The sequence below is a fragment of the Xenopus laevis genome, chromosome 7S (genome assembly GCF_017654675.1).
Source record: "Xenopus laevis strain J_2021 chromosome 7S, Xenopus_laevis_v10.1, whole genome shotgun sequence".
In the NCBI taxonomy this organism is placed as follows: Eukaryota; Metazoa; Chordata; class Amphibia; order Anura; family Pipidae; genus Xenopus; species Xenopus laevis.
In genome coordinates, this window is record NC_054384.1 from 33,305,372 (window position 1) to 33,321,393 (window position 16,022).

Genomic DNA, 16,022 nt, shown 5'->3' on the forward strand with positions numbered 1-16,022 from the left:
CTTTGTGCATTGTGAAAGTAGGAATTAGCAAGGTCATTTTATGTAATAGAGATGAGCTTTGCTTTAAGTGTGAAGACACACAGAGCTACTGGTAACACTACAAGAATAAAAATAGACAATGTTGATAATTTACTGATGATTGTCTCTGTGTATTTTAGCAGGGGCTGTTCTCCATATTGTCTATGGCAGGGTATAAGTAGCTGCTTCTAGTAGTCACACAAAAAAGTCCAATTACTCGTATTATTGAAGGAAAACTCGAATTTATCGGAATATTTAACGAAAACCACTGTCAAAACTTTCGACAATCTTAAAGGCAAAAAGCATGTTCTGATTTTTAAATTGACCATCTGACATTGACTTTTACATGACCAGTTTTAGCTAGAGTTTTTTTGTTTTTTTCTCTCTAAAAATTAGTTTTTCCCTTAAAACTCGACCAGAAAAAAATTGAGCTTTAATGAATAGGTCCCTTAATCTCTGTAATATATTTGGCTAACATTGCCACTGGGCTTCTCCCTATTTTTCTGTACAAATTTTTATTGCTTTGGTCACCTTTGCTTGGTGTTAGTTTTCCAGGTCCATCTGCCACTTGCTTGAGACTTTTGCATATTTCATTCCCCACACCCTCTGGCTTAAACTGCATTATGCTGTTCACCAGCAATTGAGAATTGATGCACTAAGCAGCACTATGAAGAAGAAGCAGGTGCATACTTGGATATAACAGTAGGGGCTAACGCAAATAAAAACTCCTTAAAAGCTATAGAAAAATCCTTAGGTAGATTTTAAAGGAGAATTCAACCCTTTAAAGGGATCCTGTCATTGGAAAACATGTTTTTTTTCAAAACACATCAGTTAATAGTGCTACTCCAGCAGAATTCTGCACTGAAATCCATTTCTCAAAAGAGCAAACAGATTTTTGTATATTCAATTTTGAAATCTGACATGGGGCTAGACATATTGTCAATTTCCCAGCTGCCCCTGGTCATGTGACTTGTGCCTGCACTTTAGGAGAGAAATGCTTTCTGGCAGTCTGTTGTTTTTCCTTCTCAATGTAACTGAATGTGTCTCAGTGGGACATGGGTTTTTACTATTGAGTGTTGTTCTTAGATCTACCAGGCAGCTGTTATCTTGTGTTAGGGAGCTGCTATCTGGTTATCTTCCCATTGTTCTTTTGTTTGGCTGCTGGGGGGGGGGGCAGGGAGGGGGGATATCACTCAAACTTGCAGTAAAGAGTGATTGAAGTTTACCAGAGCACAAGTCACATGACTTGGGACAGCTGGGAAATTGACAAAATGTCTAGCCCCATGTCAGATTTCAAAATTGAATATAAAAAAATCTGTTTGCTCTTTTGAGAAATGTAATTCAGTGCAGAATTCTGCTGAAGCAGCACTATTAACTGATTCATTTTGAAAAAAATTATTTTTCCCATGACAGTATCCCTTTAACAAAAAACAAACTCCTACCTGAAAAGTAACTGTATTTTACCATTTACATTGTTTTCAAATGTGATAGAAACATACTTAGTTCTTATCATTCTTCTAAACCATGGATGATTTTAGTCTTGAATTTAATCCCACAGCAGTGGAAAACTCTGTACCTATGAAGAGTGAATTTGATGAACTACAGGAGGAGGTGGCAAGGAGGGCACGAGAGCAGGAACTAAGATGGAAGCGTGAGAAACAAATTGAGGCTGCAATGGGATTCAATCCACGACCAAAACGGTTTTTGGATTTAGATGAATTACAGACTCAGGGTACTTTGCACACAACACTCTGCTATAAGTTTTATATATAGTAGCTATGTAAAATTGACTGATAATTTTGGCTAACTAACATTGTGATGGAGCCCTGAAACTTTGCACAAGTTAACAGTATGTAGCCACAGGGTTTTCTATATATTTAACTTTAGAGATTAAAATATGAGGTCCTCTATACTTTAGGTATACATTTTAGGGTTGTCATATTGTTAACAGTCTTCTTAATACCACTAGTGAAACTATTGGGCTGAGGCTACAGTTCCCAGAATATTGTTTCTTACTTATTTCCCAGTAATATGTTGACTCCCAATTTGAACTCTTGACTGGCATTTAACCTGCCACTCTCATACATGTACCATAAGGGATAAGATCGTTGAAACAAATGCAGCTGTGAGAAGAGGCCAGGACTGAGTAGAGACAAGATCAAAGTTGGATTCTAGGAAGCTTCCTACTTTTTTACAATACCACCCATTCCTTACTGTTGTAATTGTTTTTAAACTTATCCAGTGGCAAAAAGAGAATTTCAGAATATTTCACTTGTTTTCTACCATTTTTCTATACACCATAATTAATCTGACATCCTGTTGCTAAAATGATAAATAGGAATGTTGTGATTTTGAACCGTCTTTGGTTTTTACAGGTAGAAGTGAAAGCTTTGAGCGAGCTATGTTAGAAGCAGATTCTGTATATGAGCAGTCAGTGAGACTGGAACAGAACGGAGATTACACGTCGGCACTGGCTTTGTGTAATGAAGCAATTTGTAAGTAATTCAAGTCCAATTAACTATGTTATCCTTGCTGTGCTCTTATACTTGCATTTCTAACATTTGCAGCTCCACTGCAGACTGGAACAGGGCCTCTTAATATTCTTATTTGAATGAAAGTGTTTGATATTGCCTAACCCTGCAAGTATTTTGTAGAACTTTTCAGCTTTTCTGCTTTTTCTGATTAGCTTGTGCTAAATCAGAAGATGCTTTGCAGTGTGGGAACAGAGCTCTGAAGTCTAAAAAATAAAAACCCTTATATCATATTACAAAAACCTGTTATGGGGCAAACTGAACTTGCTTTCATACATTAGTTTCATTACTGCTCTATATCTAATGAAACTGTACTACATGAGCCTTCCCAAAGCCTTCAGGTCAGGTAACATTTAATTCTGCTACCAGATATCTTCTTCCAGTTCATAGAAAAGTCAGTTAAGGAATGTTCTTGGAACATAATCTGTGTTTTTTAAACAATGTATACTTATTTTCACATGGGAGTCCCAGCTTTTTTTTTTTTTTTTTTTTTAAAGGCCAAATAAATCATTTTACTGTGTAGCATAGCCAATCATTATCAATGTTTTCCTTTTTACACATTCACAAGCATATAGCATAAGTGTCAAAATAAACTAGATGTATGCTATTCCTCATTTTGTACTGCTTATAATTACATATTTATACTGGCAAGGCCTTTCCAATTCAGACCAAATAAATACCAAAAGTTGCATACAGTCATATGAAAAAGTTTGGGAACCCCTCTTAATTCTTTGAGTTTTGTTTATCATTGGCTGAGCTTTCAAAGTAGCAAAATCCTTTTAATATATAACATGCCTTATGGAAAGAGTAGTATTTCAGCAGTGACATAAAGTTTATTTTATTAACAGAAAATATGCAATATGCATCATAACAAAATTAGACAGCATAAATGTGGAAACCCCAACAGAAATATATCAGTACACAATAACAATCAATAGTCAAGCCTTTTGCAAATGTAACAGCCTCTAGACGCCTCCTATAGCCATTGATGAGTGTCTGGATTCTGTATGGCGGTATTTTTTGACCATTTGTCCATACGAAATCTCTCCAGTTCAATTTGATGGCTGCCGAGCATGGACAGCCTGCTTGAAATCATCCCATAGATTTTTGATAATATTCAAGTCGGGGGACTGTGACGACCATTCCAGAATATTGTACTTCACAGGCAAGATATTGTGTAATTGGTACCAACTCTTATTATTTCTGCTGAATTCATCCGACCCTCGACTTTAACAAGGGCCCCAGTCCCTGAAGTAGCCACACAGCATGATGGGTCCTCCACCATGCAAAGCACTTTTTGTTATGACCAAATAACTCCATTTTTATCTCATCAGTCCAAAGCACTTTGTTCCAAAATGACTGTGGCTTGTCTAAATGAGCTTTGGCATTCAACAAGCTGTTTCTGGCATGAGTGCAGAAAGGGCTTCTTTCTCATCACCCTGCCATACAGATGTTCTTGTGCAAATTACTTTGAATTGTAGAACGACGTACAGATACACCATCTGCAGCAAGATGTTCTTGTAGGTCTTTGGAGGTGATCTTTGGCTTGTCTGTAACCATTCTCACAATCCTCCACGTATGCCACTCCTGTTTTTTTCTTGGCCTGCCAGACCTGAGTTTTACAGCAACTGTGCCTGTGGCCTTCCATTTCCTGATTGCATTCCTTACATTTGAAACTGACAATTTAAAACCTCTAACATAGCTTTTTGTATCTCCAGCGCATCACCTTTGTTTTTGAACCAATGGGGGTGTGGTTGGGCAGCATGCCGCCCCCTACCGCCCTAGGCCTGGGCCTAGGTGGCCTTTCCACAAATCCGGGCCTAAGGATTGGACACATCTGCCTATGAAGGCTTAACAGACTAATCGAACCAATTTGGTGTTGCCAGTAATCAGTATTAAGCAGTTACATGCATTCAAAATAGCAAATAGCACAGACAGTTTTTCACATTTGATTTAATGCAACTGAATACTGCTTCACTAAAAAATCTTTTTTCAGAAAACATGCCAGTACTCAGATGTTCCTGGGAAATAAAAGACATACCACGGTTATCTTTTTTGTTGAAAGTGAAGTAAATTATTATGCAGGCTGAGGGGTTCCCAAATTTTTATATGACTGTATATAAACATGGAGCAGTACCAGCACTAAAACTGAAACTGAAAACACACACTAAAGTACATGTACATGCTACAGAAGGGTTCTGCACCTGGAGGCCCATAGGCCAGATGTGGCCCTGACTTTGCATACAATTATAACATGAATACAATTCTACAATAAATCATTCAAAAACACAGCAATAAATGCACAAGTAAACTAAGTGAATACATATTGTGCAAACAAATTGTGGTGTGCACAAAGAATTTAATGTGCAAACACATCATTTTGCATTGAGTCTGACCTGAGCACACAGTTTTTAAATCTGTGCACACAAACTTAAAATGTACGAACAAAAAAAGTGTTTTGCGCACATAGCCGAGCAGGAATTAGAGGGAACATTGCTTGGCCTGATTTGGGAAATATATCCACATAATTCATCCTTTTATCAATGCAGTCAATGTACACAAGGAGAAAATTTTTCATAGAAATTCAGTTTTACACAAGACCTTTTTTTTAATATCAGTTGAGAATCATTCTGCTGTCATTAGAATAATGATGACATTTATAGGTTAGTTATTGTAGGAGACACTATCCCTGTTGCTAAATAAAGTGGATTTATGCATATCAATTTAGAGTCATATACATGCATAACCCATCAGGGATTTATTCTCATCATATTTCTAGACTTTTGGAAATACTTTTTTCTGCTAGCTTGTGGCTTTCAATATTTAAGTTACTGTATATCTTATTTAGAGCTTATGTAGGATTTCCCCAGTGTTAAATCCATCCCTGTAAACCTCATAAGTAGTAAGCTGTGACGCACAGCTGAAGAACCTTATATGTTACTGTACAGAAATGCTTCCTTTGCTAATGTAATCTTTAATGGGCAGTGCTTTTTTAAAATAAATAACATTTCATAGATTTTAGGACAGTGACAATATGGAGTCTGTTCCCACTCCAGTTTGTTTTACATTCATAAGGCTGGTTCAAGTAACATTTTAGGATGCATTCACTGCATACATAAATGTTCATTGTTAATCAGTTGAGAAACATTATTTGTTTTGTTTTTCTGTAGTGCATGATTTTATGTTATGCTCCTTTCTGCATCCATTTTTTTTCTTCTTTTTGTGTGTGCTGCATTTGTTTCTGCTATGTTTTCTTTTGCATTTTAGCTAAAATCAGATTTGCCATGCATGATGCCAGATCTAGCACTCACTGCAGAGCCATAGCAGATAAGAAGTTGCAAATGTGCATACGAAAAGCACGGAGTCTTCAGGACCGCATGCAGCTGCCGACAATTCCTCAGCCGCCATCACCAGATTACCCCTTGCCACAGGGAAAAGCTATAAACCAATCTACAAGGTAGCTGCTGTGTAACTTCCGTAACTAGGCATGGATTAGGGAAGTATTCTTTAATTTCTGTATTTAAAGGTCAAAACGGAAATGGTCTTAGAAGATATTTAAGCCTACGGTCAAGAAATATTTAATATACACTTCTTATTAAAATATATTAAATTTTCAAAAGGTTGGCTACCTTGTTAACCTTAGGGCAGTCACACTTCCAAAAAACGCACCTATGCTAATAAAAAGTCACTAGCCTTTCAAATTGATACAGTACAGAAGGGTGATTATTATGCTGCATTTTGCTGTTGCTTGGTCCATTAAATGTTACTTACATTCTTTTAAGCTGTAGCCGCTTAAATTGTTTAAGTTTTATCTATGTTATGGTGTCTGCTACATTGTGTACAGAGATCTTTTGGTTGCAAAATAAAAGCCTGTGTTGACAGCCTTCATATATTCTAGTTGCTAACTATGTGTCAAAAATTTTAAAATTTTTAGTGACCAGGCTATCTCGGAACAAGTTTCAGTGAACAGACCGGTACTGCTGGAGACAAACACAAAGGAGGACTACCCATCCAATCCATTATTCCACCCATTAGCTTATAGCCATGAGTTGCTTCCATTGTCCTCTGAGTCTTCCAACTTGTCAGCTTCTGAGCAAAACCCACATCGCAAAGCATTTTCTAACTTCCTTGCTTCATATAACAATCTTGATTCTGAAGGTCCGGTCTCATCACCAAAGGAAGCAGTGGTTGAGAATAAGGTGAAATCAGAATCTTATAGCCAAGGATTAGTAACCAAGCAAACAAAAACAGAAAAGGTAAAAAATGTCAGCCCTGATAAAAGTAAGGTGGAAGAGGAACATGAAGGAAAAGAAGGCCTTCTACCACTGCACAAGGTGAAAATAAGTGGAATTAAATCTGGTTCTTTACCATCATTGCTATTTCCGTGGGCACGCCGAACACAGACTCAGTCTCCTGACAGAAGCAGCCCACCCAGTTATTGTAATAAATCTGTTAGTACAGACAAAGGTGTTAGTACTGAAATTGATGAAAGTAATAAACAGATTGGTTCCTGTAATGACATAACTCCATCTTGTAATACCAGCCTAAGCCTTCAACAAGCCAACTTGTGCTCGACTGCAAACAGTCATGATGCATTATTAGAGAAGCAGGGTAAACTTTGCAGTCCAGAACCTTGTAAATCGGAGGCACCAAAGAATAAGGGGTTGGTACGCTCTCTAGCAGAACAGTTTCAAAGGCTCCAAGGGGGCTCACCAAAGCTAAACAATTTTGGTGTGAACTGTACTGGTGTTGACACATGTGAGAAAAAGCCTCGACCTTTCAGTCCTATGGATTCCAAATCCAGTTTGCAGCCCCTTGTAATTCAAGAAAGCAAAGCTAGCTGCACCGAACAGACAAACCTCTCACCAGACTGCCTGGGCAGGTCTTTTGAAGTAAATGGTTCCAGTGTACATCTTGTTGATAATGAAAATAGTGGCTCTGAAAAAAAAGAAACACCTGGATGGGTTGTTGATCATTTTAACACTCCACTTAACCGAGGTAAACTTTTCTACAAAGGAGAGAAAAAGGTGAAATTTGCCAGCACTGTCCATTTACCTGCCTCTGTGCCCATGGAGCAGTGGGCTGAAGATGTCAACAGATATTATAATGTCCAACTAGAGAGTATAAGGGATAAACCTAAAGTTGGACACACTTTATCTCTTAAACCAAAGTCAATTAAATATGGCTTATCAAAAAGTTCAATTGATCTGCGCCAGGAGTGGAACCAGGATGCTGAGCAAGACATTTCAGACCTGCAAACTTTATATAATGCCAGCCTACAGGCTCGTCCAAACAGAAATATGCAATGGAGGTCAGAAGATGCAAGACAAGGATTTGGAAAACCATGTGAGTAACTATTGTCTTACAAAGGACTGAAGTACTTTTCATGTTGCATCATCATGCCATATAAGAATTAAGTCCCATTGTTGAAAAAAATGTCAACAAGATGAAGCTCCAAAAACCATTGTCATGGCTTGAAAGGATGCATTGGTTTTTCTGTAATTACATACATAGCTCAGATTCCTCTGGCACTTCTTTAAAATAAAGGCCAGGCTGTTATTTTGCCACTTCAGCTTCCTCCTACCATTAGTTGTGGATCTGAAAGGCTCTCAGCCTTTTTCATACCTGGCAGCATTGGAGCAGATTTGTTCTCCTTTGGGAGAAAGTTCCATGGGTTCACAGGCATGATAGCTTTCAGAGCATTTTGAGATGCTGGGATGTTAGAGAATGGTAACCATACCTGTACTATCTGATTTATCTTTACATTGTAATTCCTAGTTCTGGACAACACAGCTGAAAGGAAGGTGCAGATAACTGCTGGAAAAGGTCTTTCAAGGACTCCCACAACAGAAATGGATCTTAGTGGAACCACATTTACACCTGTGTCAAAGGTAACACTGGATTTTTAAGTGGGGGTTCACCTTTAAAATTAATTTTGTATATTTTAGCTTGTCCTCGTCTTAGCACCTTTTTAGTTTGTGTTTGTATTTTATGGTTTATAAAGTTTTTGTCTTCCTAATCTGCCTTCAAATTTAGTTTAAAGTGCTGTCTAGTCCCAGACACATTTTGTGGCTGTATCTTTATTGTTAATTTTGTTTTATCTTTGCATAAAAGCCCTCTATTTTTTCCATTTTGACTTTCAAACCCGGTGCCGTGCAAGAGTAAGAAAGCAACCAACCACTGATTGAAATGTGAAAACTGGAAATTTTACACTCGAGAACTGCAGAAAAAAGTTAATTTAAAAGTTAATTCAACACTCCTAAAAAGTAAAATGTAAACTATCCAGCACTACTGCCTAAATGAAATGTCAATTCTGAGATGACTCATACCTGCCTCTTGAATGCACCAAAGATGAGCTTCTGCATGAAAATTGCAAAAAAATTAAAAAAGTTTGTGTTGGTTGGGGTATCAAATGGGCTAAAAATGTAAGATATGATATCAGAAAAGAACCTGCATATAGACAGTATATACTATTGCACCCTCCATACATGGATTCCTCATTGCCCAGATGCCTTTCTGTTATGGCAGTCTCGGAATACAGGTTTTGGTAATTTTTTATGTGCTTTACAGAATTTGGACAAAGTCAGTATTGGACAGTCTGATCCAACCATACTGTTTAAAGGAGAAGGAAACCCCCTGGGCGCAAAACCCCTCCCCTGTGTTGCCCCCCTCCCTCCTCCCCCTGGCCTACCTGTCCCCCCGGGCAAATGCCCCTGGCCTACCTGTCCCCCCGGGCAAATGCCCCTAACTTGTTACTCACCCCTCAGCGATGGTCCTGTCCACGGAGTTCACAGGCTCCATCTTCTCCCACGCAGTCTTCTTCCTGCTTTGACCGGCGTCTTCTGGCGCTTGCGCAGTAGGAGCATTTACAGGTACGGATCTACTGCGCATGCACCGAATCAGAAAACTTCGTGACATTCGGCACATGCGCAGTAGTACCTGTAAATGCTCCTACTGCGCATGCGCCAGAAGACGCCGGTCAAACAGGAAGTAGACTGCGTGGGAGAAGATGGAGCCTGTGAACTCCGTGGACAGGACCTGCGCAGAGGGGTGAGTAACAAGTTAGGGGCATTTTCCCGGGGGACAGGTAGGCCAGGGGGGAGGAGGGAGGGGGGGCAACACAGGGGAGGGGTTTTGCGCCCAGGGGGTTTCCTTCTCCTTTAATCTGACTAATGAACTTATAGGTCAATATTACTGAAATCCAGGTTTCACCTAGCCTGTCAAACCTAAAACATTTGCATCACCTCTGAATTTGTGATTAACACTTGCTTTCGCTTTCTAACCTGCACTAAAGTTTTGCTTTATGAAATAATAGTAAACAAAAATTCTTCCTGCCCTGGACTAAACATGAACTGCTTTGGTTCAGAGACAAGAGTTTTTTCGATGCTACTTTGTGCTTTTCTGCCACTTTGCAAATTCTATGTGCGCCTGCAGTTTACCCATGACGGGGGCCGAAGCAGGGAGGACGATGAGCTGTACAGTGCAGAGAATTTCCGGCGTCTGGCACGTAGCCTCAGTGGGACAGTCATCAGTTGCAAAGAAGAGGCAGTTGTCTCTTCTCAGAGCTTTGTAAGTAGCGTTCCCTCTCTAAAGTGATTTGCTCCATGTTACCACAAGATCACTTTGTCTTAACCTCCTCTTACACAAAAACTAGCTTAACATATCAATTTATTGCTTTACTTTCCTAACAAACTACTGCCCCTCTGGTGGCTTGGAAACAACTGCTTGGCACTTAATAGCAATAAAATGATGAAACTATGAACTGTTATATTGCCAATTTATACAAAGCATTGAGCCATGCCGTTATAATTGCATATATTATGGTGTCTGCTCATAATGACATGCACTTTTCTTCCAAGTGAAGTTTAATTGAAAATTTCTGTGACTTACATTAATACAATTGGTGAATTTGCCACCTTTATAGATGTGTGCATATTTCTTCATAAAGAATCATCCGAGCCAAAATGAAAAAATTGCTTGGTAGAATGTGCTCCAGTCAACATAGCCAGAAGCTCCACTCCACTTATGCTGACCCTCATTGCAGCCTTCTCACACACAATTCAGTACCGCAAGTGCTGAGAAATGGATTTGGGTGGATTCTACTAGCTTATGCCGTGCCTTTTATAAATATGTCACAGATTGTACATTTGTAAATGTTTGCATTTAGCATAGCGATTGTTTGCAGTATTTTATCTTACTTTAGCCAACTTGTTTTTGTGTGAATTTTTGTTTCTTTTCATTTATTTAAAGGAGACATCCAATGAAAGGAAACCACTTATGGACAGCAGCCACCGCTGTCACAGCTCCTCCTTCCACCCTTATTCCCCAAATCCTTCTGTATTATCCATTGAACCCCAGCACTACCCAACTCAGCTGCAGCACCCATCATTTGAGGTTCCGGCGCCCAGCATGATGGGTGAGACACACAGATCATCAGGTAAACGCTCACAATGTTCCTACATGTTTTAATAAAATGTTTTAATAAAATCTGTTTGCCTTTTGTACCATCACTTGATCAATATTTTTGAGTAATTTGCATTAGAAGTCACTTTCATGAACTTGCTAAAAGTGTTTGATTCTTAATTTTTTCCTCTTTTTATTAATAAATAGCCATTATGATGTTATATATCATCTTATCAATATCTATAAGAATCTTAAAATGAAAACATTAAAAAAATAATCAGCAAAATAAAAACGCTTCCCCCAGAACTTTATTTTTTTGTTTATTGGTGTTAGTACAGGTATGGGATCCATTATCCGGAAACCCATTATCCAGAAAGTTCATAATTATGGAAAGGCTGTCTCCCATAGACTCCATTATAATCAAATAATCCAAATTTTTAATTTTGTAATAATAAAACAGTAGCTTGTATTTGAAACAAACTAAGATATAATTAATGCTCATTTGAAGCAAACCCAGCCTATTGGGTTTATTTCATATTTACTTGATTTTCTAGTGGACTTAAGGTATGAAGGTCCAAATTACAGAAAGACCCATTATCCGGGAAAGCCCCAGGTCCCGAGCATTCTGGATAATAGGTCCCATACCTGTATGTTTATGTATCAAGTGGTTCATGAGAATCTGTAGGGATTACTTTAATAACGTACAATATAGTGTTCAAGTAAGTGGCCTAAAGGCAAATTCTATGACACACTGCAGGAAAATTCAAAGTATATAGGTGTAGGATTTATTATCCAAAATGCTTGGGACCTGGGGTTTTCCAGATAAGGGATACCTTAAAGTCTACTAAAAACCATTTAACATTAAATAAACCCAAATAGGATTAGTTGGATTTACCTACAAGGTGCGGTTATTATTATAGAAGCAAAAACCATTTTTAATAAATTTGAATTATTTGTTTAAATTAGATTTTAGTGGAGATGTTCTACCTGGATAATGTGCTTCAGATAAGGAATCCCATACCAGTAATGCTTTCTCTAAGCTCTGTTCTTTGCCGGAAATATTTCTTCTAAGGGGCTTTTGTAACCTTAATTTCACTGGTTGATCTAGAATATTTGACATTCATTACTTTAATTAAAATTGTATTTCACAATGTACTGTGGCTTGAATTCAGTGTTTGGGGGTCATCTTACAAACTATCTGTGGCCCCTAGACCCAAAAAGAACAATCTTGCTTTCATCAGTCCACATAATGTTGCACCATTTCTCTTTAGGCCAGTCAATGTGTTGTAAATTGTAACCTCTTAAGCACATCTTTTTTTCAACACTGGGACTTTGCAGGGGCTTCTTGCCAATAGCTTGGCTTCACATAGGTGTCTTCTAATTGCAACTGTACTCACAGGTAACTTTACACCTTCTTCCTGGAGCTGATCATTGGCTGAGCCATTAAGGCTATTCTTCTCTCCATGCGAATGGTAGTTTTCCATTTTCTTCCACATCTTTTAGGTTTTAGTTGCCATTTAAAAGCATTTGAGATCATTTTAGCTGAGCAGCCTATTATTTTCTGCCCTTCTTTATGTTTCCCCTCTCCAATCAACTTTTTAATCAAAGTACACTGTTCTTCTGAACAATGTCTGGAATGAGCCATTTTACTCAGATTTTCAGAGAGAAATGAACTATAACCAACATGCACAACATTTGCTGACTTCCTTCATTAAAAAAGGTCCGTAATTGATGGCAGGTTTTTCACAGAATGAATGCCCTCACTAATTGAACTCCACACTGCTATTATTATTTTGAACAAGCCTCAATCAATGATTTAATTACACAGAATAAGCAGCATGTAATTACTGTTGGGTTTGTTGGTTTCTATTATTCTACTACATCTACTAGTAAATTACTTGCCATGTAGAAATATAATTTCTACCAAAAACAGTGATTGATCAGGTTAGTGATGTCAGACTGATATTATTCCCATAACAGCTGTATATGGGGTAATGTAATTGGCCGCCAATGCAAATAATATCTGTAAAAACAAAAAAATATCTCTGGAAGAACTGCTTTTAGACTGATGCCACAGAAGACTGATCTCTGCCTGCAAAAAAAGCAAGCCCCTACACTCAGCCTTTTTCCTTGCCCACTCCCAGAATCATTGCATGCCAAAGTGCAGGCACATTGTGGCACCAAAATGCGAGAGTTTGTATTTCAGAACCAAAATATGCCACAGGTGCCTGCACCCAGGCCAGGCAGGGAAGAAAGCTGATGCCAGCTGTGCTTTTTGGCTGAGAGGGGAAAGGCCCTGCTCACAAGAGCTTACGTTCTAAGAGGGAGAGGAAGTGAGACATACAGTGAGGGTAAGCAGTGTGATTTTACAGTTTCCATTGGTTAGGATAGTGATATTAATTCTACCACACTCCAAAGTCTCTGCCTTTTAGAAAATTTAAGCCATAACAGTTTTGCTTTATAAACCTTGATAACTTTATTATGGTGTTGAGAGTGAAGTAATGTATTGTATTTATATAACCACAAGTATACACAATGCTTTATAATGCATAAACACAACAAAGGAGTACAATTAAATAATTATACAGATGCACTGGCATATTTTTAATGTTGTGTAAATTGAATTTACGTTGTTTTTTTACATGGTGAAGCCTGCCGATGTGTGGTGTAATATCCCACAGTTTTTTTTACACAGCATAATAAATATGCCCCTAAGAGTTTCAGTATACAGATGAGGTCCCTGTCCTAAAGAGCTTACAATCTATTGCCCTAGAAGTCTTGCACATTTTATAATATATTTCACTTCATCAAAATCATATGAAGTATTAGCAAAAATTTCTTGCAACATATTACTAGAGGGGAATGCATGACTGTCTTTAAAAGTGGTTTGGAAATATCACAATAAGAAAATATCCTGAAAACTGAATGAAAAAAAACTGAGTGAAAAATGCATGTGATAGTAAACCTAAACTATCAAACTATATTGATTTTTTTATAAATTTCATTTCAGACATATTCATATGTAGTATTTTTAAAGCTTTTTTTAAATTATTGTTTACTTGCTTTATATATTGTAGGGGATCCCAACTTCCAAAAAGTTTTGGCTATGTCTGAAAAGGGTGAAAATCTCCAAGGTAACGAACAGTCGAGGATGGCAACAGCAACACTACAATCTTACTCTATTCCGAGGCAGCAGACAGACAATGGTGATCAAAATGCTCTAAGTCATTGCCGGTGGTCAGGTCATACAGCTCAGGGATCTGCATCCGACAAACACATGGTTAGTGCCAGTTTCATGACTTCACCTGTTTGGAGGTCACAAGGTCCTCAAACCTCAGGTTATGGAGGCTATTCCAATTTTTCAACGTATCGTAAAACTCCGGATACTGCTGATTTCTGCATATTGAGGATGCCACAAAGCACGTCCATGGGCACAGAAGATGTATGGGAAACTTCTCAGACTAATCAGTCAAGTGTTCAAAGCCCTAAGAGAGTAGACATGCCACCCGAAGAGGACTGGAGTCATAATACTTTTAGCACTCAGTTTGGTGGAAGGAAATCACAGCCTGTGTTTTCACCACACAGGACCTATTCATCTGATGCTGACCTATATAGGACAAACAGCTGGAGAGCTGCCTTGCACAGAAATGGACGATAATCTTTTCTCGAGTCCACCCAATCAGCCGAACATGAAAAGATCATTTTACCCCACTTAAAATCCACTTAAATCCCCCAGATTTATAGTTTAGACCAGTGTTGCAAGCCCTGTAATGCAATGGACATTCCTGTATAGAATTTGTACCAGTATTGTCTTAACACCTTTGAGCCTGTGATGTGTCACCTTGTACATTGTGTTATCGATGATCAGCAAGAATCTGAACCCCATTATGTTTCAAAGTGCCCACTCAGCAAGGGAAATACTGTGGTAATCTTACATTAAGACTTGTTGATCACAGTTGAGGACTGTATATTATGAATGCTCCAAATTACTTCAGGGTTGAATCACTGACAGATCTTTCTTCCATATAACACACAGCGAGAGCAATTGCAGGTTCAGTACTCTGTCAGTATGGTGCTCGCTCAGCAATAATTGCTCAATGGAGATTTTAGATGTAAACACAAGTTGTTTCCAAACTACCCAGCCTAGTGGAAGTCAAATTTCAAACTACGTTTTTGACAACTTTTGCCTTTTCTCATACAGAATTTGCTGCAGTTAGCAATAGTTATACGTTGCAATGAAATTAGATGAAATCTTAAAATGTTTGCTGTTATATATTTGTTCCCTGCAAGTGAAATGTATGGCTTAATTGCTGTAGTATTTTCACTGATAAATGCACTGCGGCCATACAGGGCACATTGTTATCCTGGTTCTCCCTGTACTTTTTTCTTTACCTTTTTTAGGGACAGAGCAGCCTGGAGCCTACATAGCAGGGAACATGAGAATTCTAAGGCCGTGCACATTTTTGATTGGCCGTCTAGATCACTTTGCACAGTAAGCCTGCAGAAAGCCTGATAATCTTAGGACAGGAATTGTTAAAAGGGTAACCCAGCATTAAAAGTGCAGCTAGTTAAGCACAAATCTTGACTAATGAATAGTATAGTGGGGGGGGGGGCAATGCCACGGGAGTTTAAGAAAGCCCACCCTTTTTTCCTTTCCTCCAGTATCTGTAGCAATGCTTATAACAGAAGACTGTTATCACTGCATGCTTAAATTCACTTCTAGAGTAAAATTTAATATTTTAGTGTCAAAACATTTGCTTTTGTAAGTATTTTTCGAATAAATATATGAAATAGTTCTATTAAATAACTTCTGCCCAGTGTCTATTTGTTCTACCTTATTTTTAGGATATTGAGGGGGTGACTGTATGAAAATTACACCTAACATTTGATCTGACTATGCGTTTCAGTTGTGATTTGCACAATAGCAAAGTTCTAATCTAGAAAATCATATTTTGACTTACAATGAACTCACACTAGAAAACGATGCTCTTATTCTAACAAAATTCTGGAACCAGCAAAACTGAAGCAATGCCAATGACAGCCAACTTGTGTGCAGCTAATGGCACTTTA

At 38.2% G+C, this 16,022-nt stretch overlaps 1 protein-coding gene across 5 annotated transcripts in view; it reads left to right on the top strand.

Annotated features, from left to right (window-relative positions):
• The window catches only part of LOC108697504 (inactive ubiquitin carboxyl-terminal hydrolase 54-like), a 60,819-nt gene extending 45,047 nt beyond the window's left edge, over nucleotides 1–15,772 (top strand). For 2 of the 5 annotated variants that reach the window (XM_041571103.1, XM_041571102.1), the window contains exons 16-23: nucleotides 1,577–1,750; nucleotides 2,394–2,513; nucleotides 5,817–6,006; nucleotides 6,484–7,895; nucleotides 8,328–8,440; nucleotides 9,984–10,118; nucleotides 10,800–10,986; nucleotides 14,030–15,772. In XM_041571103.1, coding sequence (XP_041427037.1) covers nucleotides 1,577–1,750; nucleotides 2,394–2,513; nucleotides 5,817–6,006; nucleotides 6,484–7,895; nucleotides 8,328–8,440; nucleotides 9,984–10,118; nucleotides 10,800–10,986; nucleotides 14,030–14,610 — 2,912 coding nt within the window. In that variant the 3' untranslated portion in view covers nucleotides 14,611–15,772. Of the gene's footprint in view, nucleotides 1–1,576; nucleotides 1,751–2,393; nucleotides 2,514–5,816; nucleotides 6,007–6,483; nucleotides 7,896–8,327; nucleotides 8,441–9,983; nucleotides 10,119–10,799; nucleotides 10,987–14,029 lie in introns of those variants that run through there. The other 3 variants (XM_041571104.1, XM_041571105.1, XM_041571106.1) reach the window with 3 other exon arrangements.
• Nucleotides 15,773–16,022: the final 250 nt, after the last annotated feature.